At 35.1% G+C, this 27,884-nt stretch overlaps 1 protein-coding gene across 6 annotated transcripts in view; it reads right to left on the bottom strand.

Annotated features, from left to right (window-relative positions):
* Nsd3 (nuclear receptor binding SET domain protein 3) overlaps positions 1–27,884 on the bottom strand; it is a 108,304-nt gene that overhangs the window by 61,195 nt on the left and 19,225 nt on the right. For all 6 annotated transcript variants that reach the window (XM_046463843.2, XM_046463845.2, XM_046463844.2 and 3 more), the window contains exons 2-4: positions 9,821–10,539; positions 881–952; positions 267–429 (exon numbers count right to left, since the gene is read on the bottom strand). In XM_046463843.2, coding sequence (XP_046319799.1) covers positions 267–429; positions 881–952; positions 9,821–10,495 — 910 coding nt within the window. In that variant the 5' untranslated portion in view covers positions 10,496–10,539. The remainder of the gene's footprint in view (positions 1–266; positions 430–880; positions 953–9,820; positions 10,540–27,884) is intronic.

Here is a 27,884-nt window from a genome sequence, read left to right as displayed (position 1 = left end):
TAAAAAAAAATTTAAAAAGGGTGTGAGAGATATTATAAGCAAATGAAGCTATTATAAGGGAAAATAAGGACTACATCAGTTATAGAGGATTTCTGCAAGTTAAGATGACCATAATTATTCCACTGGTTACCAAAAACTAATATACATAAATATATTTTTAAAGCAGATTATACATTACACATATATTCTTATATTCACATACATTTAAAATTCACTTTTATTTACTACCAACTTTCTATTTAATATCTAATTATGTAATTTCTTACCTCTTGTATTAATTTTGGTATGAACCTCAAGCTGGGGATCACTTGAAACCATACAAGGCCACCAAGGATAGGTTCCCACCTTGGACCACACAAGATCTCCAACCTGGAACTTAACACCAGTGGATACTTCTGTTGTTGGAACAGAAGATAGTACTGGCTGAATCTACAGGAAAAGGTCACAAAACTCCCATCAGAAATTTTTCTTTAAAAAAGAAACCTTATACTATGTAAGGTACCTTAAAAATGCTAACAATGTAAAATTTATCTTCAATTATACTTTTTTATCTGATACCTGCTACCTATAACTACCAAGGAGAAGAAGAAAGAGGGAAAAATTAATAAGCTTCAAATATTAAAAATAAGATGGAAGGCTTCTGTTGCTAAATTGCTGATAAGGCATCTTGAGGATTTATTTGAATAATAAAAAAATTGATGACAGTTTTTAAATGGAAAATAATGCACTGTAAATATATATCTCTTAAACGAGCTCTGAGATTTATTTCAGTATACTTTCTGAAATAAAGAAGAAGGGAACTGTATTACAATTAACTGTGTTACTTTCACATTCTTCTTACACCACAGCTGGTCAGACAGTATTGGACAAAGTAACTCACCGGGGTGGCTTCTTTGAGTACTGGCTCTTCTCTTGTTTTTTCAGGTATGGTGTCCACCCTCTCATTTGGTCTCTAGGTGAAAAGCCATAGAGGAATAGAATAAAGTGGCAGTAAACCAAAGAACGGTGACTTAAAGAAAAAAAAAAATCAACTAAATTGTTTTTTGTTTGTTTAATTCTATCAGATTGCAGGGAATAAAGGGGAACTCTGAAATTGCTCATAAAATGTAACCTGGAACTTTTCTGGACAGCAATTTGGTAATATATGTAAAAATCCTTAAACTTTTAAGTCTCTGAACCAGCAAATCTATTTCTAAAAATGTATATTGAAAAAGTACCGAAAGGTGCAAAAAATATATGAGTAGGTATATAAATAGGGTGCATATTGTAAGAGCAACAAAACAGAAACAATGTAAATGTTTGAAAATGTAGAATTAAATAAATTACAGTATAGATTAAGAGAATATCAATATATTTTAAATAACATTAACTATGTTATTTTAAAAACAGTAAATTGCAAAGTAGTCTGAATATAATAATTCTAATCTTGAAAAAATAATCTTTTTATCTACACAGAAAAAAGACTCAAAGGATAAAAATGGTTACTATCAGGTAATAAAATATTTGGAGGATGCTTTCAATATTTGTTAAATTGCTTCTAATAAACATCACATTACTTTTCTAATCATAAGCCCCACAAATGTTATTTAAAAATGAATTTCTATGAGGCAACTTGGAAATGGGTATAAAAACTCAAAATATGTATACTCTTCAATTTAGCAATTACATTTTAAAAACTTAACTACAGAAATAAAGTAAGAAAATCTTACCAGAGGAATGCTAACTACAATATTATTTCATGCCAGTGATCTATACATCTAGCAACATCTTCCATTCTTCTATTTTAAAATTGCTTATATGTTTTGAAAATATTTCGTGCAATGTATACCCAATCGCTAACAGTAATTATCTTGGGAAATAATGAAGAAGGCTCTTTCAAACTTTTTTATCATCTACATTTTCTGTAAAAAGCGAACTATTTCTACAATTTAAAATATTTTTGGTCTCTCATTTGTCAGAGAACAGAATTCAGATAGCTCAAGAAGAGGGCATAAAGTAAATGGATGAAACTGGAGAATAGTATGCTAAGTGAAATAAACCAATCCCCAAAAAACAAAGGCTGAATATTCTCTCTGATATGAGGATGCTAACACAAATAAGGGGGACAGGTAGGGAAGAATGGAAATCCTATAGATTAAACAAAGGGGAATGAAGGAAAGGGAGGGGGAATAGGGAATACAGTAGAATAGGAAAGACAGTAGAATGAATTGAACATTATTTTCTTATGTTCACACATGAATATACAACCAACTCCACATCATGTATAACCACAAGAATGGTAAGCTATACTCCATGTATATATGTCAAAATACATTCTACTCTCATGTATAACTAAAAAGAATAAAAAATAAAAATAAATAAATTGGCAACCTCAGTGACATGTACACAAGTTTAAAAAAAAAGAAGAGGGCAGATATATTAAATAACGTCTTAATTCCACTAAAAGAACATAGTTACTTCTACTTAAAATTTTCATTCTCAATTATTTTAAGACATTTAAGGCACTGTTGTAAAAGCAAAGGTTTATTAAATAAAAGAAGTACAAAAAGGTTTTTAACTGTTAGGACAATGGTATTTTATGAATGTTAGGCTAAAATCCCAAACCGAAAGTATCAATATTCACTTAAAAGTGCAGATGAAGCTCTAGTAACAGTATCAGAATCCAGGCCTCTAAACTGTTAGAAACAAACAGATGTGGTGTTGACCTCAAGAAACTTACAGATACATAGGAAAGACAGAAATTAAACAAACAGAAACACAGACATTCACTTAGGAAGTAAGAGCTATTTAGAGAGAGAATGGTGTGTGTGTGTGTGTGTGTGTGTGTAGATCAGGAAAGACCTTTCTACTAAAGTTACAATCTGAGAATCAAAGGAGGAATTAGTTTAGTCAAAAACTGGGGGAAAGAACACTGGAGGAAAAAGGAGTAATGTATAAGGTACCTAAAATTAAGAAGGTCACAACTAATGACCTAATTGCCAGAGGAAGAGAGAGCTTGCAAAATTAAGAGTGGAGAGGCAGATTAGAATATAAGGTCTTTGTAAACCATAGTAAAGTGTTTGGATCCTATCTTAAGTGCAATGAAAAGCCATTCAAGAGATGTAGGTAGATGAATAACAAATACCAATTTATGTTTTAAAAAGAACCTGCCATGCATGGTAGGGCATGCCTATAATCTCATCTACTTTGGAGGCTGGGGCAAGAGGATTACAAGTTTGAGACCAGCCCAGACAACTTAATACAACCTCATCTCGAAATAAAAAATAAAAAGAGTTGGGGACTCAGTGGCAGAGCACCCCAGGGTTCAATTTTCAGTACTGCCCCAAATAAAAATAAACAAAAGATCCTGTTGGTTGTTAGGTAGTGAGTATTTTGGAAGAAAGAGGGAAAGCAGAATGTTTTAATTAGGAGTCCTTGCAGTCTTCCAGGTTAAAAAGATAGTGGCAGTTGGCTGAGAGGCACAAAATTAGCTATGTTGGTTACTTTCATAGTGGTACCATAAATATCTATTGAGAGTTGCTCATTGAGTAAAGAAAGAAAAATATGTTCAAATGGAAAAAAATTTTTTTTGATCACTAGTATATAATGAAGCGGTTTAGAACTACTGCCCATGTTTGCATAGTTTTATTCAATAGCTTCATTTTAATCTATAGACAGCTTAAGTCTTCGCCTTAGCTCCTCATTCCAACCAAGCTACAGCAGGAAGACAGGGCAACCTGAAGAACAGGTAACTGTGAAAACGAGGCTCCCTCCACCACACATTGAATCTTCATGAGGTCTAAAGAGAAGGGTCTTTAGGCCTCATTTTAAGGGCAAATAGATAAGAAGTGGCTAATCTTTATCATACAACAGAAGACTATCATGGCAAGAACTGATCTGAAAACCATTAACATTTTTTCCCTTTCTGGATTAAAGACAGAATTTCCTTCAAAATCTTCTTATTCAAATGCATTATCTTTTTTGTTTTGTGGGTTTGGTTCCAGATTGCTGGTGCTTCATTCAGACTGATTTGAAATGCTGTCAAAATCACTTTCAAAGAACTGAAACTTTCATAGTCATTTTTAAAAGAAAGGTGACAAGAGAAAGAAAACCCAATAAGATTTACTCTAAGTTTTCTTATATAAACAAGAGAGGGAAAAGAAGTCAAATAAAGACGGTGCAAGATAGAGAGTAAACATGCATAAAATGGGGGCTGGGGTTGTGGCTCAGGGGTAGAGTGCTTGCTTAGCATGTGTGAGAAACACTGGTTTCAATTCTCAGCACTACATAAAAATAAATAACATTACGGTACTGTGTCCACCTACAACTAAAAATATTTTTAAAAATAGCATAAGATGTGATAATGCATTTGCAAAACAAATATCCAGTAGGCATTTGGAGATCTTTGGGGCTCAAAGGAAGATTAAGATAAACCAAGTATAGCAGAGGGTCACAGACCCAAGAAGAGAAGCTTTTATGAAGAAATGGACAATGGAAGTCAAATCCTGAGTAAAAATAATAACAATAAAAATAATGAATCAGAAAAATGCCAAAAGATAAAATAGTTCTGAATCTATTACAGCTGTTACAAAGATAAGGGAGGTTTAAATAACGTGAATGTTAGGAAGAGAAATCATCAGAGAAAATGATGACTGTGAATTAGCTCTTCTTTTTTTTTTAATATTTTATTTTTTAGTTGTAGATGGACACAATATCTTTATTTTATTTTTATGTGGTACTGAGGATAGAACCCAGGGCCTCTCACATGGTAGGCGAGCGCTCTGCTGCTGAGCCACAACCCCACCCCAAATTAGCTCTTCTTTATGTTCAATTCGTATTAATTTTATTTGTATTCTTTAAATTTTTTTGTAGTTATAGATGGAAAACATGCCTTTATTTTTTTATTTTATTTTTATGTGGTGCTGAGGACTGAACCCAGTGCCTCACACATGCGAGGCAAGCACTCTGCCACTGAGCTATAGCTCCAGCCCTATTTGTATTAATTTTAAATTTACAAGTTTATGTGTATACATGACTTTAAAAATATATTTATTTATTCCACATGGAAAGACCTATTGTCCAGAAAAGAATTACAGTAAAGTTTCTTACTATCTCTCTTTTTTTTGGTGGGGCTGGGGACTGGACTAAGGGCCTCACACATACTAAAAATGCACCCTCCCACTTAGCTACATCTCTATTCCTTTTTACTTTAAAATTTTTTTGGTAATGGGGATTGAACCCAGGGATGCTGAGTCATATCCCCAGCACTTTTTATTTGTTTGTTTTGAGACAGGGTCTCACTAAGTTGCTGAGGCTGGCCTCAAACTTGTGATCCTCCTGCCTCAGCCTCCCAAGTCAATGAGATTACAGCATGTGCCACTGTGTCTGGCTACTTTATTTTTATTTTTGAGAAAAGGTCTTGCTATATTGCTGAGGCTGGCCTTGAACTTTCAATTTTTTTGCCTCAGCCACCTAAATTGCTGGGATAACATGTGCCACTGAGCCCGGCTAAAGACTGTTAAACAAGAAAAAAATATATTAAGAGAATAGCTATAATAAATTACATTATCCTAAATATTTCTTTTAAAAATTTCTGGTTTGGTAATTGTATTAAAACCTAAGACCCAGAAATTTGGGAGGCTGAGGCAAGAAGGATCACAAGTTCAAGGCCAGACCAGGTAATTTAGCAATACCCTGTTTCAAAGAGTGCTCCTTGGTTCCATCCCCAGTATCGCTAAAACAAAATAAAACATTCATTAAGATCACTAAAATGCATCAAATCTGGCATAATTTTAAGCTCTCCTACATAATTTTCAAGAATATTAAACAAAATCATATTCTCTAGAAAGAACAGAAAACTAACATCAACATTCAAATTGGAAAAAAAAAATTGAGGCAATGAATTGTGCATTTTTCTTTAACTTTATGAATACCAAGATTCATAATGTTAAAAGCAAAAAACGTGGAATTCGGTGTGGTAGTGCATCCCAATAATCCCAGTGACTTGGGAGACTGAGACAGGAGGATTGCCAGTTCCAGGCCAGCTGGGCAACTTAATACTTGCATTTGCCATCATGTATAACAAATTAGAATACATAAATAATTTTTTTAAACGGGAGAAGGAGAAGGGGAGGAGGAGGGAAGAAGGAAAGTTAGGGAGATGTGGCTTAGTATTAGAGAGTCCCTGGGTATAATCCCCAGTACTACAAAAATAAATAAATATGTTAATAAACAAAAGCAAAGAACATGTCCAAAAGGAACATTTTGTATGTAAATATTTTCTACAAATTTTGAGGCCTAATACTCTGAAGATAGTGAAATGAACCTCTAACTTAGTGTTAATGAGACTGATCCAACCAGACTTGGAAATGGCAAGCTAAGAGTTAATGAGACTGGTCTTGAAGTGTTAAGGAGACCAATGAATGTTTGAATAGAGCCTACACTAAAATGCCTGAGGCATTACACCTGCCAAGGAGAAGAAGTGCAGAAACATCTCCACATGTTTCTAATTTGGTGGGAGGAAAAACAGCTAAAGCTGATTTTTAAAATATACAATTTCAGTTGTGATCTCAGGTCTCCCGCTGCCTAGATGTTTGGACACATTTTCATTGTTGAGAAGACATACTTAAGGTTGTTCCAAGTAATAGCTGCCCAAGCAGCTCAGAACTGGGAGGAAGTATGTACACATCAAGTACTGAGAAAAAAAGTTGTGTGTTAAATTTTTTAAAAATATTTTTTAGTTGTAGATGAACACAATCTTTATTTTATTTATTTATTTTTATGTGGTGCCTACAATTGAACCCAGTGCCTAACTCACTGAGGCAAGTGCTCAACCACTGAGCTACAACTGGAGCTCCTGTGGGTTAAATCTTCAAGTGTATCATTTTGATTACTAAAAAAAGAACCTATTAGTAGACTTTTAAGGAACAACATCAACCAGAAAGAAAAGATTATGTTGCATGCATGTATAAATATTTCACAACAAATCCCACTAATATATATAATTATAATCTACCAACAAAAATAATTTTTGAAAGGAAGGAAGGAAGGAAGACAGACAAGAAGAAGCAAATCCAGCTCCAGGACAATTATTTCAGGCTTTTTCTCCAGGCCTACAGTTCTAAGTAGGTTTTGCTTCTCTGAAGCATCTAGGAGAGAGGAGCTGTCCAGTGGAATCAGCAGATGCTTCTCTGAGCTTCCCTTTACTTCTAAGCCCCCTACATTGCTTAACACAAGTACTAGGTCCTCCAGGTACAAACTAGGAAGCATAAGGGAATCAAAAAACACAAAAACTGTCCTGGGGAAGGAGTATAGATGTTCATATTAAGGATGCCAAATTTTAAAACACACAAAGTTACAAAGCAGATTAATCATTGCTCAGCTTTAGTCACCTACTTAGTTTAGCAAAAGCAGAACACAAGATAAGCAAGAGCCTTGGGAGCTCTGGCTTTGAAGTTCTATGGTCGGATGAAGGACAACTTTTATGGTACCTACTTCTTAAGCTTACAATTGCCCCTATGTGTGATAAAATTTCAATTTATCAAAATTGGATCTTCATTTTTTTTTAAAGGAGGGAAGGAAAGAGGAAAAAAGAGGGAAGGAAGAGGCAGAAGATAGCACAAGGAAAGGGGGTAAAAGAGAAGATAAAAAAAACTTTGAATTTCCCCCCAAAATTCCATGTTCAGGCAATGGTTTTAGTAATATTGAGTGCAATCAATACCATTTTCTACCTCTATATCTTGGGTCAAATTGATGTTGCTTTACTCCAAGATATTTTAAGATCCTAAATAATTAAATTTAAATTGTGCTCAGCAGGATTTTACTAAAACTCTTAAATTGTATCTAAACATTCTAATCCATGGATACCACAGTTAAATGAAGGTTTAAGTGATATAAAGAGCTAGGCATAGCAGATATCCAACAAGACTGAATTGATTTTAGAATCTGACTGTAAAGTGACTTCTAGAACCATCACTGCACTGAATTTTTCCTGGATTCTAATAAAGCAGAAAATAGTTATGAAAAGAATAGACTATTTTATCTTGCCTCTGTAGGTTCCAGCCCTTTTTCTATTTTGAGATATATTTTTTTAACTAACTTTATCAATAAAGGCAAAAAGTCTAGCCTAATAAATAAAACTGGTTGGTCCCCTATTTGCCAGATTCTCTAGAGCAAAACCAAGACAAGGCAGCAAGACAGTCTCCAGGCAATAATCAAATCCAGGATTCATGCATTTTGTGATGTCCTGAAGCCACAGTGCATCACATGTCTCTTCACTGCAGATCTAGGTAAGAAATGCTGCTATGAACATGTTCAGAGGGCACAAAGTTGACTTTTCTCCTTCCATTTATTCATTTACTCAATATGCAGTCAATAAAAAACATGAGTTAGGTTCAGTAGTAGGTATCTGGTAAATGACAAAAGAACCCAACAGGCATTTCAGAAATTATGTTTCAAAGTCTTTCATCTTAGAGATGCAGAACTCTTTACCTCATTACCTAGTTTTATTTTCTTCATAGTATTTGACACTTTCGAAACATACGGAGCTATGTATATGTGGATTTATGTATTTTCCAGTCCCTCACACTGTAATATAAGCACCCTGAGAACAGGCATCTCTGTTTTTCACTCACTACTATATCTTTAATTCTCAGAATGGGGCCTAGCAGACAATCAATGTGTTCAATGAATAAGTAAGAAAATGAGAAAACATTTTGAAATGACACACTTGGGCTTCTGATAGAACCATTGTGACCTTTACTCCAGAAAAAGATCACATTTCAGTTGTACAAAGAAAAGATCAGTTTGTAAGAAAACAAACTTAACTTGCTTAGGTATATCAAATATAAAAAGCAAATAACGGTCACAAAAATAAACATTAGTTTCTTTGCAAATCAATGTCTAGGAAACATTTACAATTCATATCATGAACTCTTCATTCAAGTTAGAATTAATTAGCTACATACTTTCTAATATTATATCATTGCTATGAAACTTCAAATATTAAAAAATTCGACAACATGCATCTTAAGTTATCCATGAAGGATGTTTTATAAATAATATTCAACCTGAAGTTTTAACCAATATATATCAATACAAACTCTGATTTTTTTGGGGTGGGGAGGGCACCAGGAATTGAACTCAGGAGCACTCGACCACTGGGCCACATCCTAAGCCCTAGGTTCTCAATGAGTTGCTTAGCTCCTGGCTTTTGCTGAGGCTGGCTTTAAACTCGCCATCTTCCTGCCTCAGGCTCCCGAGCTGCTGGGATTACAGGTATAGGCCACCACCCCTGGCTCCATGAACAGATTTCAATAAAAAGAATTCTATTATATCAGCTTATTTTGTAGCAAACACATTAGCAATGAGTGTTAAATACAAGTTGTATCAGCAAAAGTTGGTCCAAAATAAATGAAAAACGTGTTTCTCGTAAACTTTCCTTTTCATCTTCAAAAACCAGGAGTTTACCATAAGCAAGTAAAAATAACTGAGGCTTCTAAGATAAAGAAACATAAACAAAATTCTTGGTGTATATGCTTTTAAAATATTTCTTTAATGAAAGCCATTTTTTTTTTTTTTTTGTGGTGCTGGGGATTGAACTCAGGGCCTTGTGCATGCAAGGCAAGCACTTTGCCAACTGAGCTATATCCCCAGCCCCCATTCATTTTTTTCAACAAATATTTATTAGCATCTATTATAACATCCCAAGTACCTTGATGGGGATTTCAGAGAAGTTACCAGAGACGTTCAAATTTGAAGAGATTCAAACTAAAAAAGATGTCTTTGATTTCCAGTAAATGTGAAAGATTAAAAAAATTTTCAAAAAGATGTTTCAACTTACATTTTGCTCCTCTGGTTCTAATTTGGGGATTTTGTGTGACTTGCGTTCCTCAGATCTAGATGAGTCATGCTTGTTGCTCTTTTTCCTCTTTTCTTTTCTGCTTTCATGCTTTGACTTTGTGTGCTCGCTCGCCTGTACTTCATTTAAAAGGTCTCCACAAAGGGAAGACTCAAACAATTCCCTGCCATTCTGGATAGTTTTGGTTATTTTTAGTTTAATTTCAGGTGAGCCAGTCTTCTTTGGAATCACAGTTTGTGGTACCGAAGGAGGAGGTGGTAGCTGTGGAGGGGAAGGTTTATCCAGAATTTCATGTGGTCTTGTGTTTGGAATTTCTGAATGATAATAGTCAGTGGGGCTAAAGTTTCTAACTGCACCAAAGCCATTGGCTGACCCATTGGGATACTGATTATATGACTGGTATTTGGTTTGAGGTTCATACATGCTGATTGATGGTGGGTAGCCATTTGTGAGTGGAGGAAGGTCTTCTGTTGTAGGTGGATACTGAAAGCCTTGCTGCAAGGTAGCTTCATACGGTGTTTGGCCACCATCTTCAACAATATCGCTGTTGTTATCAAAGGCATCCTCCTGGCGGATGTTGGCGGAGTCAATGAGTTGAGGTGGTTGCTGAATTGTGTTTCCCATGATCCCTTGCATGAAAGAGAAAGAGAAATCCATTGTTCTGCTCCAGCATCCTTAACTTTCCCTTTCTCTCATCGGGCCTGAAGTTATAAAAGAAGGGATTAAAATGTGTTAGTATCCTCATAGGCAGGAGGCTAATCAATTGAGAAAGGTTTAAACCCAATGTTTCAAACCTAATTTTCATATCCAGATGTGAATAGACAGATAGATGATATAAGTATCACACAGATCAAATTTTATCTTAAATGTTTGTCTATTTAAAACTCCTGGTCTGGGGTTGTAGCTCAGTGGTAGAGCACTTGCCTAGTACACATGAAGCACTGGGTTCAATCCTCAGCACCACATAAAAATAAATGACTAAAATAAAGCTATTGTGTCTACCTAAAACTAAAAAATATATATATATAAAAAAAAGCAAAACTCTTGACTACCTTCACAACAACTTCGGCAACAAATTTTTACCCTCTGCAAACAGGCATTTTTATTTGAGACTTGTTGTCCTAACATTCCTTTCTTTTCCCAAGTTTTAGATTATTAAGTCCCAGTTAAAATTGGTATTTGCCAAACAAGCAGTGTCCTGACACATATAAATAGCTGCCATTCAAGATTTCTTAAAATTCACTAATGATTTGTTCAATTTCTGTTATTATAAAAATGAAATCTTATTTCAAATATAATATAAAAGTAAAAAGACTAATTCCATATCGTTCCCACTCTTCTATGCCATAGACAATCACTGTAAACACTTTTGGTGGGCATTCAGCCACATCTTTCTCTATAATATTTACATATAATTTAAAAATAGGCTTACTTAATAACATATCCTAGATGTATTTTATACTGGCATGTATAATTTTCATACATATTTCATTCTTTAAAGGGCGGAATAATAAACAAGTGTGATATCACTATCATGTCTTCAACTGTTTGTGTACTGAAAATCAATTAGTTGCTCATAACAGGCCTATGGAAAACATTCTTAAAACTACATTTTTGTGCCTATATGTATTCCTATAGAACAGATCTGAAATTTTGATAATATACTGCAAAACTGTTCTGTTGGCTGTATTATTTCAATTTATACTCATACCAGTAGCATACGAGAATGCCTAATTCTCTACATTCTTGCCATTGTCTAGTTGTTTTTAATAAGTGGTATATATAGCAGTATCATCTGGAGTTACTTTTAGAAATGCACATGTTAGGGTCCATCTTCTTAAGATTTTGATTCAATAAATCTGGCCGGGGGGGGGGGGGGGGGGGCGGGGCTGGGATTGTGGCTCAGTGGTAGAGTGCTCGCCTAGCTTGTATGAAGCCCTGGGTTCGAACCTCAGCACTACATAAATGTAAAATAAAGATACTGTGTCCACCTAAAAAAAAAATAAATAAATATAAAAAAAAAAATCTGGACAAGGAGGCCAAGCATGAGTATTTTAAGACTATATCCCAAACTGGGTGTGCTGGGGCACACCTATAATCCCAGTGATTCAGGAAGCTGAGGCAGGAGGACTGTGAGTTTGAAATCAGACTCAGTAATTAGGGAGGCCCTACCCAATTTAGTGAGACCCTGTCTCAAAAGAAAAAATTAAAAAGAGCTGGGGATGGGGCACAGTGGTTAAGCAAGCATCCCTGGGTTCAATCCCCTAGTGCCAAAGGGAAAAAAAATTAAAATAAAAAGACCATATCCCAGCTGATTCTTATGCACATCTTTTGTTGGATACTAGTATTATAATCTTTGCATTTAGCAACTGTATTTATATTCTCAAAACTATTGCTTCTAAGGATGCCCACATTATGTAACAATGTTATAATATAGATAAGCATCTGCTATAAGACACCCTACTTGTCATGAAGTATGATAAATCCACATCTCAAGACAGAGGATTAATGGACTGCTCATTTATTATTCTATTATTTTCTTCTACAGAACTCTAAAGCAGGGAGAATAGACAGGTTTTTTACTACTGTATCAACTCTGATGACAGCTGCTTATAATATAGTGATGAAGGAATCTGAGACTACATACCAGGTCAATTCTGTGACTGATTAATGCCACCATATTGGGTCTAGCAAGATTTATTTTTGTAATGATAAAGCAACTAATCCAAAACAGCAAAGGAAAGAGGGACACACAACTTGACAATACACTTTTGAGGTATATCCATTCAATTTTAAAGCTATTAATTATTTTTCTGTGAGCAAACAAATGATTTTACAGGTTCCAAAATTGCAATAAGAAGGCATACAAGAAAAAAAAAAAATCAAACTCCTGGAACTGCTCTACATTAAGGAAGAGGCAAAGGGTGGGGAATAGACAGACAGCATTATTTTTTTTTAGTATCTACTATGGTCCAGGTAATTTAGACTTATCTCAACTAACCCTCATAATTACCCATAAGAGAAATATTGTGATTTCTGATTCATACATTAAAGAAAGTGACAATTAGAGCGATTAGGGGCTGCTTAAACCATAAAGCATGTCTGACTCTAAAGCTCTTGATTTTTATCACTGTACCATTTCCACTTCTCCAGCTACCCATCTGGAGACAATTCATTTCTTTTGTTCATGCATTTTATTCCTTGACAACTGACAAAATAACAACTATTCTAATAACCCCCATTAACATTTAAATAGTAGTTTGCAGGTGCTGTGCACCATTTTAAATGCTTTACATACAGTGTAATCCTTCTAACTATCCTTATCTCTCATTGCAGATGGGGAAGTAGAGGCAGAGATAAGTTAAACAAGTACATATGGCTAGTAATTAACAGAGATAGGCTTCAACTCAGCAGTTTCATTCCAAAGTCTGTGCTCTTAGCTGGCCAGCCTCAGCAACTCAGAGAGGCCCCAAGCAACTCAGCGAGACCCCTGTCTCTAAATAACGTACAAAAAGGGCAGGGGATGTGCCTCAGTAATCAAGTGCCCCTGGATTCAAACCCCAGTACTTAAAAAAAAAACAACAAAAAAAAAAACAACAATCTCCTGAATTCTAATCTGTGCTCTTTTTCACAATATTTCACTGCCAGAAAGTAATGGACAACCAATGCAGTACTATAAATTTAAGCGTCACACATTCAAAACTGAATATACCATCCTTGTCCTAACTCAACTTCCCTTTCAGACTACCCAAGATTTGTCATTCCTTTGGCCATTTTTATAGCTTCCTAGGCTAGACATCTCAGGCTCCTAAGTAACTAACTCCTCTCTCAGTTAAGTCATAAAACTAGTCTGAGCAAATCTTGCTATTTCTTCCTTTGAAATCTCCGATTTCTTCTTTTATCTCTATGACCATGTTGAGATCCAGACCAAACAGGCCCTCAAGCACCTTATACTGAACTATAATAACTGAGTTTCTTTCTTTTTTCTTTTTTTTAATATTTTTTAGTTGTAGATGGTCACAATATCTTTATTTTTATTTATTTATTTTTATGTGGTGCTGAAGATTGAACCCAGGGCCTCATGCCTGAGAGGCAAGCTCTCTACCAGAGCTACAACCCTAGCCTGACAACTGATTTTCTTTTTCTTTCTTTCTTTCTTTTTTTTTTTTTTTTTTTTTTTTTTGTGTGTGTGTGGTGCTGGGGATTGAACTCAGGGCCTTATGCATATGAGGCAAGCTCTCTACCAACTGAGCTATATCCCCAGCTCTCTGACAACTGATTTTCTAAATATTTCTTGCTTCTAACTTTTTCCTGCACAGCAGTGAGAACAACTTCTTGAAACCAAACTTCCATAAATCTGTTCCCATAATAAGAAACTATGTAGTTTCATAATATGCCAAATCTCCTTTACACCTTTCAAGGTTTTCCATAACCTGACTTTTTCCTATTGACTCAGACTACATGTTCATGAACCAACTTTTTTGAGCATCTACTGGGTCAAATACCTATAAACTGACACACATGTTATATATGTTTAATCCTATGAAGCAAACTATTATTCCCATTTTATGGATGAGAAAGAATAGAGCTCAAAAAGACCAAGTGATTTGCCTTTAGTCACACAGCCAACAGAAGTTGAATGAAATGGTAAAACTCAGATTTTTTAACTCCAATACAAGTGTTCTTTATATGACAGCTATCTTAAAAATGTTCCTACTTTGGAAACTTCTATTTTTTTCCAGTATGCCCCATACTTATAATACAAATATCTGATTAATGGCTCCTCTAGTATATTAAAATACCCAGTAATAAACACAGTTTTTTTTTGTTTGTTTGTTTTTTGTGGTGCTGGGGATCAAACTCAGGGCCTTGTACATGCAAGGCAAACACTCTATCAACTGAACTATATATCCCCAGCCCCATGAACTCATTTAAAAAAAAAAAAATTATTTTAGTTGTAGATGGACACAATATCTTTATTTTATATATTTATTTTTTATGTGGTGCTGAGGATTGAACCCAGTGCCTCATGTGTGCTAGGCAAGCGCTCTACCACTGAGCCACAACCCAGCCCCATGAACTCAGCTTTTGTTCTACCTAAATATGTTCTTTTCTCTTCTCTCAAGAAATAAACACAACATCCACCTATCAGTTGTTCAGGCCAGAAACCTAGGAATCTCGATACATCCCTTTCCCTTGCTCCTACTTCTATCTAATCAATCACCAAGTTGCCTGAATTTTACCTTCCAGTTATCTTACATTTATTTACTTCATTGTCTCTTGATCTCCTCATGATGAAATCTTACCTTATTTATTCTAGTTACCTTACCAGTCTCTGTGCTGCTTCTGCCTCACCATAATCTATTTCCCAACCTAACATCCAGTCACCTGAAAATCCTTCAACAACAGAACAAAGAAAACTAAAACTGCTATACTCAACAACAAAGATGGCTCTCATACATGTCATTTTTTATGAAAGGAGTCAGACATAATAATTCCATTTATATAGGATACAATGTTCAAAAACAGGAAAAGTTATAGTATTTGCCTATGGAGAGGGAAAGTATAAACACTGGGGTGCTGATTATAATCAATCTATTGCTCTAGATGGTGGCTGCCCCGTGTATTATAAAAACATGTTATTCTCATTGTATACGAAAAAAGTTAAAACATTGACCCCTATGGTTATATGGTCAACTGTTCTTGCACAAAGGTATCAATGTAATTCAGTGGTGTAGGATAGGAAGTCACCAAATGGGTATAGAACAAGTTACTGGAAGTCTGTATGCAAAAAAGATGAACCTCAACCCTCACTTTACATTATACACAAAGATAACTACACAGTTCATAAACCTAAATACCAAAGTCAAAATAAATAGAACTACTGGAATAAAACAGAAAAGAAAACATAACATTGTGCTAGCAAAGGATACAAATGGGACATAAATATGAACAATGAAATAAAAAGATTGGTAGATAACTTATAGATGTATATATATTTGCAAAACACATCTAACAAAGAGCTAATCTCAGGAATATCTTTATATATGCTTACATTCTAAGACATAGGAATCCACAAAGGGTTTCTGAGTTTAATGACAGTTTAATTATCTGTCACCCCATAGATTACTTACTAATTATAAGCAGAAATATGTACCATGGAGATATCTGGCAGCCACCATTTTTAACAAGTGACTAAATATGACATTAATGATAATGAAACACCTACCATTACAGGGCTCAGGATGTGGCTCACAGTATCACCTCTGAAATAGTCTTTCCTGTGCTTAAATTGAAATTAAAATGAAGAAACAATGAGACAAATCCAAAATGTGGATTTCTCATACAACTGGCCTAGGCCCTTCAGGGGGTGGGGGGGAGCTAATATAATAAAAATTGACCAAAAGGTAGAAAGATTATTCTAGGTTGAAAAAGACAACCCAAGACTGCCAAATGGTGTAACCAATCTGGAAAGCAGTATGGAGATTCCTTAGAAAACTTGGATTGGAACCACTATCTGACCCAGCTATCCTACTCCTCAGTTTATTCCCAAAGGACTTTAAAACAGCACACTAGTCTGCTTGAATCAAATGTATGAAATATTATATGTCAAGAAAAAAATAAATAAAAAATTTTAAAAAATTTAAAAAACCCCAGCATACTATAGTGACACAGCCACATCAATGTTCACAACAACACAATTCACAATTGCTAAATTGTAAAACTAACCCAGATGCCCTTCAATAGATGAATGGATAAAGAAACTGTGGTATATATGCACAATGGGATATTACTCAGCATTAAAGAGAAGTAAAGCATGGCATTTGCAGGTAAATGGATGGAGTTGACAAATATTATGCTAAGTGAAATAACCCAATCCCAAAAAAACAAAGGCTGAGTGTTTGTTTTATTTGATAAGTAGATGCTGAACAATAATGGAGGTGGGGGGTAGCATGGGAATAATGGAAGAACTTTGGATAGGGCAAAGGGGAGGGAGGGGGTGGGAAGGGACATGAGGGTAGGAAAGATGGTGGAATGAAATGGATATCATTACCCTAGGTACATGTATGAAGACACGAATGGTGTGACTCCACTTTGTGTACAACCAGAGAAATGAAAAATTGTGTTCCATAAATGCATGAAATAAATGCATTCTGCTGTCATGTATAACAAATTAGAACAAATAAATTAATTAATTAAAAGAAAAGACAACCCAAGGCAATGTATGAACTTTGAATTCCAGATTTAAACACACACATATAGATTTTGTTAAAAAAGGTTTTCTTGGGCTGGGGATGTGGCTCAAGTGGTAGCACGCTCGCCTGGCATGCGTACGGCCAGGGTTCGATCCTCAGCACCACATACAAACAAGGATGTTGTGTCTGCCGAAAACTAAAAAATAAATATTAAAAAAAAAAAAGGTTTTCTTTTGGGGACAACTAAAACATTCAAAATATGAATATTCTTCAATAATAAAGCTATTAATTTTCAAGAGCATAATAATGTTATTCTGTTTATATAAGAGAATGTCCTTATTCTTAGGAGAGCCATGCTTAAATATTCAGAGGTAAGGTGTCATGGTACCTACAACTTTAAATGGTTCAGGATAAGAAATACCTAAGCCTAGAGTAAAGCAAATAAGGAACAACGTTAACATTTGGCTATAATTTTCTTTGACTTTTCTAAAGGTTTATAATTTTTAAAGTAAAAGTTGAGAAAAATGGAAACAATTTGGCCATGGTTTGGATAAAATAATGAAAAGGTAATAGGAACCTCCATTAAATACTGGCACCAATTAAGCTAAAGCTCCACTTTGTTATCTTTTCTAAAAAGACATGAATAGGGCCATGCTCTTCTATATTATGCCTCCAATATAAAAATGCAAGTTTTCAATAATTATCTTTTTAAAAAGTATCTTGTAGGACTACACATTTCTGTAAATAGTGATTTTTATATGTGAGTCTGGCAGCCAACCTTCGAATAGCAGACAAGCTGAATGATACAATGCTTAAGACCTCACAAATTAGGAGGCTCTCTACTGGGCACCATGGTTGGAAGAATAGGCTCCATATCAAAGTCCAACCTCCAAGGCATATTGCTCAGGTGACTTTAGGCAACTGAATATCCCTAAACTTTTGTTTCCTTATCCAGAAACTGAATACTTGTAATTGTCTAACCTGTACAGGGTTGTGTAGAAATTAAGAGTTATTCCAGTATACAACCAGAGATATGAAAAATTGTGCTCTATATGTTTAATATGAACTATAATGCATTCTGCTTTCATATATAACAAATTAGAATTTAAAAAAAAGAATACAAAAACCAATTAAAAAAAAAGAGTAATTCCAGGGCTGGTAGGGTAGCTTAGTGGTACAGCACTTTCCTAACATGGTCAGGGCTCTTGTTTCCATTCCAGGCACTACATTCGTGCATGTACACACAGAGAGACAAGGAAGAAAAGAGTTAATCAATGAACAAAACTGAAAACAGTTCCTAGAGTATACAGCTCAGCACCTGTTGGTTATTATTATTTGGTGCAATGCCAGGACAAAGAACTTTTTAAAAACATGATTTGACCTAAAGGTACTTGCTATCTCTTCACCAAGACCAGATGTTATGAAAAAGACTTGTAAAGTAGTAGTAAGCAGTGTGAAACAGAAAGTGACCACGAATTAAGTTGTGTTAGCACTATAGTTAGAACAGATATTTGAAGAAGAAAAACAATGCTAGAGAGGCATTAAGGCTGTGAAAGGCTGCCTGGGGAAGTTAAGGGTTTTTTCACCCACTGCATTAAAACCACTAGGTACACACTATTCACCTTTGTTTTTAAATAAATCCCTTATAAAAGATAGTATGCTTAATTTTTTTATTATTAAACATAAAATTAATGTAATAATATCAATAGTAAGAATACCAATGGCTAACATTTGAGGGCTTACTTTACTAAATTTTTTTAAAAATTATGTTATTTTACCCCTCAGAAACCATTTTGTGGAAACACTATTAATAGCCCCTTTCTTTTTTTTTTTTTTTAAAGAGAGAGAGAGAATTTTTTTTTTAATAATTTATTTATTTTTTTTTTGTTTTTGAGAGAGAGAGAATTTTTTAATATTTATTTTTTAGTTATCGGCGGACACAACATCTTTGTTTGTATGTGGTGCTGAGGATCGAACCCGGGCTGCACGCATGCCAGGCGAGTGCGCTACGGCTTGAGCCACATCCCAGCCCCGAGAGAATTTTTTAATATTTATTTTTTAGTTCTCAGTGGACACAACATCTTTGTTTGTATGTGGTGCTGAGGATCGAACCCGGGCCACACACATGTCAGGGGAGCGTGCTACCGCTTGAGCCACATCCCCAGCCCTAATAGCCCCTTTCTAATGATGAAAAATCAAGGCCACAGTCTCACATCCAATAAATGAAGGTCTCAAACACACACTCTGCTCCACAGCAACAGCTCTTAACAAGTAAACTTATTTCCCCATAATCTCTAATTATTACACCAAAACAAAACTAAAACTTACTTCACACATCATCACTCCCCTTCTCAGAATCGACAATTTGGTGGGAGATTAAATAACTATACTGGTATACCACTCATTCTAATTTGTACTTCCAAGTAAATGAAGTCACTACATAAACAATTTCTGATAAATTCTTTCTCTGACCAATGTTTCAAAGTTAAGAAGAAAAAGATAAACTCAATGAATAATTTTTTCTTAATTTTGTTGAAGCTGTCTATAAGATTTTAAAACAAAAACAAAAAAAAGATTATCATCTAAAGTTCTTATTTATCAACTTATTCATGGGAACAGTGATAACAGGAAAGTTTTGAGAATCCTTACGTCAAATCGCAGATATAGAAAAAAATTTTTAAAAATCATGTTTTAGCTTTCAGGCATGGTGGTGCATGCTCGTAAATCCCAGCAGCTTGGGAGACTGAGGCAGAAGGCTCACAAGTTCAAAGCCAGCCTCAGCAAAAGCAAGGGACTAAGCAACTCAGAGAGAACCCTGTCTCTAAATAAAATACAAAACAGGTCTGGGGATGTGTGGCTCAGTGGTTGAGTTCCCCCAAGTTCAATCTCTGATACCCACCCCAAAAATCATGTTTTAGGGGGACAGCTTGAGGTTATAAATATCAATTAAGTATTAACAATGTGTGAAAGTATAAATTAAGTTACTGAAACAAATTTTAAAAGTTAACCATTCCCTTTGGTAGAATGTACATTTATTTGCTGAATTCTACTTTATAGAGTTACATGCTATACCATATATGTATGTGTGTGTGTGTGTAAGCTTGGTTTTTTTCTGTTTGAAATGCCAGTCTCAGTAATGAGAAAACTTTTATTACACTTTGAAATTCCTCACCGTGATATCATTACTTAGGTCTTCTGGAATCAGAAGTAGTTCTATGATATTATATAAGTAGACTATTGTTTGCAGACCCACCAACCCCTTAAATATGCTCCTAGGTTAATTTGTAAATCTAATTAGCCCTCTTGATCAACCTCTTTCAGTGGCTTCCCACAGCCCAGAAAAAGGCCAAATGCCTTGACTGACACCATATAAGACCCTCAAGCAAGATCTCTACTTAGCTGTCTACTCTCAAGTCACTTTGTACTCCAAAGAATTAGTATGCAGACATTATTTCACACCTCTGATGCGTTTTCTAATGTTATCTCCTATTTGTGTTATGCCCCTTTACACTTTTTTATTTTTTGTCTCTCAACCATCTTTTGAGCTCAGAAAGTCATTTTCAATAGTCACTGAAGCTCTGAGTTAGTCTGAGTAACTTTTTTTCTGTGTCTCTAAGACAGCTTATGCATGCCTCCTAATCCAAAAACACCCACTTACATGAGTTTTCTTAAAAGCAGGAGGTAATTTTGCTTTCATATTGTACATGTTCTTAGAATACAAATGAAAGGCTTGGAGGAGGGGCTTTAATCAATCTTTTAAACTGAACTGTTAAACTTAAGTGAGTCATCATGTATAGAGTTGTTGAGGGTCTTTCCACAGAGACTGTAAGAGAATATAAAAGCAGTTACAATCTCCTCAGCTAATATTTTTGGCAGTATTTGACTGACACAAACTGTTTACCTTGACAACACTGAGACTTTGCTTAGTTCTGGACCAAACTGCCACGGAAGGTTTAAATTCCCCAGAGAAGGGCGCGAAGTTAAATGAACTTCCAGGGAGCATATTAATTCAATCAAAAACCAAAACTATTGTACAAAAACACATCTATATAAAAACCCTGTTCTTATTAATACTGTAGGCCTAAAATTCAAACCACTAAAGCACTCAAAATACAGTTTCCCTAGTCATAGTTAACTGAATCAACATGAATGTTAATTTTTGTTTTATAAAGCTCTTCTGGTAAATATACTCTATCCTACTTTGGTATATTTGATATAACCACTTTAGATTTTTACAGCTAGAAAACAAATAGTAGACTATACCATGCTTTCTACAACATAGAGAAAGGGGGCCATCTTCCTTTTCCAAGACAAACAAGGGATCCAGATGTTTCTTTATGTGAAATGTTGCAGAGAGCATTTCCAAGGTTTATGATAAATCCAGTCTAAATATGTTTCCATAGTAACAAAAACAGAGCACATGCAGACAGTTTATGATAATGAACCAGCTATGCTGGTCCTCAAAAACCTGGGATTTTTACTGTTTGGACATTTTTGTAGCAAAAATATCATTTTTTAAAAAAGTTTAAGACACATAATGTTGAAAAATTAGAGGATTATTTTGTTTTAAAGACAAAAAATTGAAATGTAGTACCTAAAGGCAAGCTATGCATTATTTGACGTGTAAAGAGAAAGCTACTGAATATATTCAAATGCTGATTTCTAACCCAATGATAATGTTGAAAATTATTCAAATTGTTCCTGTATTTGAAACAATTTAATACATACACATACACCTCCCTCCAAAAATTCTTGAGACTATGACTCACAATTGATAGAATATGAAGCTCTTTAGAAGGAAAATAAATGTTTATTTTAGTATTTTTCCTCAAATATATACCAACAAGAAAATGAGGGAGAGCTAATTTTTAAAAATATGGGACACTATTTTCACAGTACATGGTTTTGTTAGTAAAATTATAATCTCTATAAATAAACTTGAAAAAAACATGCTTAACTTACAGAAAGAATGCTACAATCCCCTAGTGCCAGGGTTTGAAAAGATACTTCATTCTTTTTGGTTCTGTGTTCTAATCATATTCCATTCTAAATACATGGTCCTTGGACTCTTTAAATTCTGTATTCCCCATTTTGGCTTTCATAATTTAAAATTTTATTTTCAGTAATGTAACAAATGTGCATTGTTTTAAAATAATAGAGATAAGTTATTTTGCTTTATTATATCTGTCTTAAAACTGCAACAAACTCATCCTTTTTTAGAAGTAGAAGTTTGTTTGCTTATTGTGCAGTACTGAGGATTAAACTCAGGGTGCTCTACCACTGAGCTATATTCCCAACCCTTTTTAATTTTTTTTTTAAAATAAGGTCTGACTAAGTTGTTGAAGCTAGCCTTGAAGTTGCAATCCTCCTGCCTCAGTCTCCTGAGTAACTGGGATTACAGACATTGCCACCATGCCCAGCTGAAATACACATTTTTAAAAATATTTATTTTTTTAAGATTTTTTTTTGGTGGACACAATATCTTTATTTTATATTTATGTGGTGCTGAGGATCGAACCCAGTGCCTCGTGCATGCTAGGCAAGCACTCTACCACTGAGCCACAACCCCAGCCCGAAATACACATTTTTAAAACTCAACAAAATCCAGTAGCTACTAAATATGCAGAAGCAAAAGTCAATTTCTACCCTCTCACTAATAATATTCTTTCTTTACAAGTCATGGGTTATTTTTTTAAAATCCTTTTTTTTAGTTGTAGATGGATATGATACCTTTATTTTTATTTATTTTATTTTAATGTGGTACTGAGGATCAAACCCAGGGCCCCAAATGTGCTAGGCGAGTGCTCTACCACTGAGCCACAACCCTAGCCCCTATGGGTTCTTTTTAATCATAGTTTAACCTCACCCTCCACCCCAAGAAAGATGAGTGTAGGGGACTGTGGCGGGGGGGGGGGGGGGGGGGGGGGGGGGAAGAAAGAAAGAAAGAACCAACCAACCACCTGCTTCTAAGAATCAGACCACACTTCTACAACTCCAAAAAGGAAATGAGTAACAATGTTTACCTTACATTCATTAAAAGTAACTAGAATTGATAATATCTAATCTAGCTCCTTATTATAGATAAATAGCAATAACCAAATTTGATACAGTGATTATACAATGCAATGTCAATCTATGAAACAAAATGAATCCTGTTTGAAAACTTTTGTCGGAGACAAATGGAATTGGTTGTTAGATTTATTTTTGACACCTGCCTGTATGTCCAGCCACCTCTTCTGGTGCTTCATCTCCCCCAATCTTGCCCTCCATTTCCCTATCCTTTGGCAGAGAAAAATTTACACTAGATTGGATTACAATACTTAAGATTCTGCCCACAACAAAATAAAATGCTTTTAATGGCATCCAAGTGTTACACATTGGCAGTTATAGCTATCTAAAAAAAAGTTTTAGCCATTATGATATAGAAACATTATTTCTGACTGAAATTTGATCACTTTCTTTCTTTCAATTTGTTAAATTTTATGGTAATGAAAATATCTGAACTTTTCAGACTTTAAGACTATTTTATATAATGACATTACCTCTATGGATACTTAACAAATTTTTAGTTTTCCTGTGGCTTTTTTATTGAAAATTTGAGGATGTCAAAATTATAAGGTTTGATAAGACTGCTGGTCAAACATGGAATCATTTAAAGTGGTATATTATCATTCTGGTTAAGGCTGCTGAAAGTTTAAGGTTATTATTTAAGGGAAAACATTTTCCTGAATGACTTCTCAGCAATCATACTAATAAAACATCCTTCCACAAATGCTTACAGCACATTAATATGTAAATAAATGTCATATAATAGAAACCTTATCTGGGTATTTTGACTTAAAGGTACTTTCCAAGATAGTCTTTTAAAAAGAACTAAATTGCTAATTTCTGGGTTCAACTAGAAAATCTGCTTGCTTAAAAATACAAATTCAAGAGAATATATTCCCTTAAATCATGTTTTTGTTTTAATTTAAGAGATAAGTCTTGCATGTTGTGTAAGCTGGCCTCAAAACTCTAAGCTTCAGCATTCTCCTGCCTCAGCTCCTGAATAGCTGGGACTATAGGTACATGCTACCATGCCAGGCCTCATGTCATTTTTATATAATTAATGACAATGTGCATCGAAACACAAGTAGTCTTGGCTCCATCTATATATTATGAACTCGAGATGTATCAAAGGATGTTCCTTTCTGAAACAGGACTCACTACATGACTCAACTAAGCAAAAGCATAATACTAATCAGGCATGGTGGTGCATTCTTGTAATCCCAGTTATTTGAGAGGCATACTTCTTAAAGCCCACTCCATGGATGTGCTTATGAATGTTGATGGTGCATTCCCACTTCACCACCTGTTGATGGCAGAGATACCCTTCTTCTGACCACCCTTCTTTGCAGGGGCCATTCTGCTGGACCCATGATGGAAAAGTTTTTCCTATTTTCTTAAAGTCACAGTAATATTCCTACAGAATGTGTCCTAATAACTTATCAATTTTACTCACTTTAAATAGGAATTAAAAGGCCATGTACTGAATTATTCCATTTATGTGAAATGTCTAGAATAGGCAAACTCATATAGGCAGAAGGATGATTACTGGTTGCCAAGAGCTGGGAAGAAGGAATGAATGAAGGGTGACTGCTAATAGGTAAGAGTATCTTGCTGGGGTGATAAAATGTTCTGGAATTAGACAGTGGTGATGGTTGTGCAACCTTGTGAGTATACTAAAAGTCACTAAATTGTATATTTTAATATATGCATTATATCTCTATAAAAAAAGAATGCTCGGGCTGGCATTGTGGTTCAGTGGTAGAGTGCTTGCCTAGCATGTGTGAGGCACTGGGTTTGATTCTCAGCACCACATATAAACAAAATAAAAGTCTACTAACTAAAAAAAAATTTTTTAAATAAATAAATATGGGGGCTGGGGATGTGACTTAGTAGTAGAGCACTTGCCTAGCACATGTGAGGCACTGGGTTTGATTCTTAGCACCACATAAAAATAAATAAAGATACTGTGTTCATCTACAACTAAAAAGATATATTTTTTTTAAAAAAATACTGATTTGGCCAAATGTGGTAGCACAAACCTGTAACCCTCGTGACTTTGAAGGCTCAGGCAGGAGGATTGCAAGTCAAGTCCACCTCAACAACTTAGTGAGACCCTATCTCAAAGTGAAAATTTAAAAAGGCTGAGGATGTAGCTCAGTGGTAGAGCACCCTGGAGTTCAATCCCTAGTACCACCCCTGGCAAATTTACTGATTTGTACATACGTTTTAAATGCACTTAAAATAAGAAGTTTTATGAATATTATTAAGCTACAGTAATTAAAAGGTGAGATACTGGAAAGGGATAGAAAAATGAAAGGGAATAAGATCCTACACAAAGATCCAAGCTTATATGGCGGTGGTCCATGACAGAAGCAGTACTACAGAGGAGTGAGGAAAAGAAAAGATTCAAAGAATGGTATACAACTGCTTATCCACACAGAATAAAAATTTTTTTAGATACTCACCATATTAATATACCAACCCCAGGTGAATGAAGGGTGACTGCTAATAGGTAAGAGTATCTTGCTGGGGTGATAAAATGTTCTGGAATTAGACAGTGGTGATGGTTGTGCAACCTTGTGAGTATACTAAAAGTCACTAAATTGTATTTAAAGACCTAATGTAAAAGTAAAACTTTAAAACTTTTAAGAAAAAACAGAAACATAAAACAGGAGATCTTTATCCACTTGGGGAGTTAAAGAATTTCTTAAATAATACATAAAGAGTACAAAACATAAAGGAAGTGAGACTGATGAAATCGACAACATTCATTTAAAAAGCTGTAGGACAATAAACAACACATAGTGAAAGACAAGCCCACAGACTGGGAGAAGATGACTGCAAAGCTGGTTTCCACCCTCCAACTTTCTTCCAAACTTGCCCACTTCCTCCTATGTTCACTACCTCTGCCTTCTCATTTCTCATCTTGATTAGAACAACAGTTTCCTAACCGATCTTCATGCTTCCAATGTTGTCCACCTTCAATCTACCCTTCACGCATCAACAGTATGTAAAAACAAAATACAATTTAAAATTTATAACACCCCATGGCTCTCCATGCCACAGCATAAATCCCAAAAGTGGAAAGCCCTTCATGATTTGACCCCTACCTGTATGTCCAGCCACCTCTTCTGGTGCTTCAGCTCCCCCAGTCTTGCCCTCCACCTTTCTAGTACTTTTTCTCTTTCCCATTGGTCTTTAAGATTTTATTCAGACGTGTAAACACAGAAAGGAGCTTTTCTAGACCACCCCTCAGTCTCAGACACCTGTTAAAGCTAGGTCAAGTATCCCCTTCTAATGGCACAGCATCTTACCTATATTTCCACCACAGTACTAAATACATTCTTTTTTTTTAACTTAGCAAATATTTATTGAGCAGCTACTATGTGTCAATAGCTATGTTAGTAGATAAAAATAAAAATAGAAGAGGACAGAGCATTAAGGATAGTGGGGGAAATACATTAATATCAAACCATCACATAAATCAATATAAAATCCCCCTATGATACTAAATGCATTCTTTAGAGCCATCTTGTCATAAAAGAAAGGTAGGGGTGTGTGTGTGTGTGTGTGTGTGTTTGTATATACACATGCATGTGCGTGTGTAAGTGAACATAATCTCAAAACACCTGTAAAAGAAACAACAGTAAAATACTACATCAATTCTGGATACCAGGGCTGGGGATGTGGCTCAAGCGGTAGCACGCTCGCCTGGCATGCGTGCGGTCCGGATTCGATCCTCAGCACCACATACAAACAAAGATGTTGTGTCTACCAAAAACTAAAAAATAATAAATATTAAAAATTCTCTCTCTTCTCTCTCTCTCTCTTTAAAAAAAAAAAAATCTGGATACCAGATTCTGTCTACTACCTGCCTTCTGTAGGCAAAGGCAAGGTTGGGTTGGGGTTCATGGCAGCTCTTCCTTCCCTTCTATTCCATTGCAGCTATAATGGGGAGACCATAAATTATAGTCAGGTTGTCCCCACCCCCAACCTATTCAGGCTTTTCTAATAAAATAAATATTTATTGAATAGAAACTGAGCTAAACACTAAAGTTATAGGCCTGAAAATTCAGACAAGGTCCCTGAAATCATACAACTCACGATATTACTGGCGAGAGAAAGGCAATAAAGGAGAAGTGCTGGAGATGAGGTTCAGAAATCACTTGGTAAGATTCATGTTTTCATTTCACACAGAGTGCCTGTATTATGTCAAGTCATGAGCACTAGAGATAAAAGATAACAAGATAGAGTCCCTGCTGACAGAAGGGGACAAATGCCCTGAATAACAAAGGCAAACATCCAGGGTTGAAAAGCTGGGGGATGTGGGGTAGGGAGAGGATGCAAGGGATCTCACATTTCCAGGCTTATGAAGCAAGTCCTAAGCTGAGGTAGAAGGGAGAAGAGCTCCCTTCCAAAGACTAAATGTAAACCCTTACCTAAGAGTTTCAGTTAAGAACTTTCTTGGCTTCCTACTATCACAAGTTCCAAATGATCTAGATTTTTGAAGGGCTTTTCTTGATGATGTAAAACCAAATTACAAGCACTTAATGAAAGCACACTATATAACTTTGGGAAATAAAAACAATTTAGATATTAGAGAATATGGAGATAACTACAGTGCCTGCCTGGCACATTATCAATAAAGAAGTCAATCCTAAACAGAAGGGACTATTACAGTAAGGGGCCACAGGATTGGGTTAACAATTTAAATATTTTAAGATGAGCTAACACCATTAAGTAACTAGTATTACTGAAGTGTCACAGATGGTTAACAATATGAATTTAGAACTGATTCTAAA

The sequence above is a fragment of the Marmota monax genome, unplaced genomic scaffold (assembly GCF_021218885.2).
Source record: "Marmota monax isolate L192 unplaced genomic scaffold, Marmota_monax_Labrador192_F-V1.1 WCK01_AAM20220418_F8-fsc00224, whole genome shotgun sequence".
Taxonomy (NCBI): Eukaryota; Metazoa; Chordata; class Mammalia; order Rodentia; family Sciuridae; genus Marmota; species Marmota monax.
This window is presented reverse-complemented; position numbering and strand designations above follow the sequence as displayed.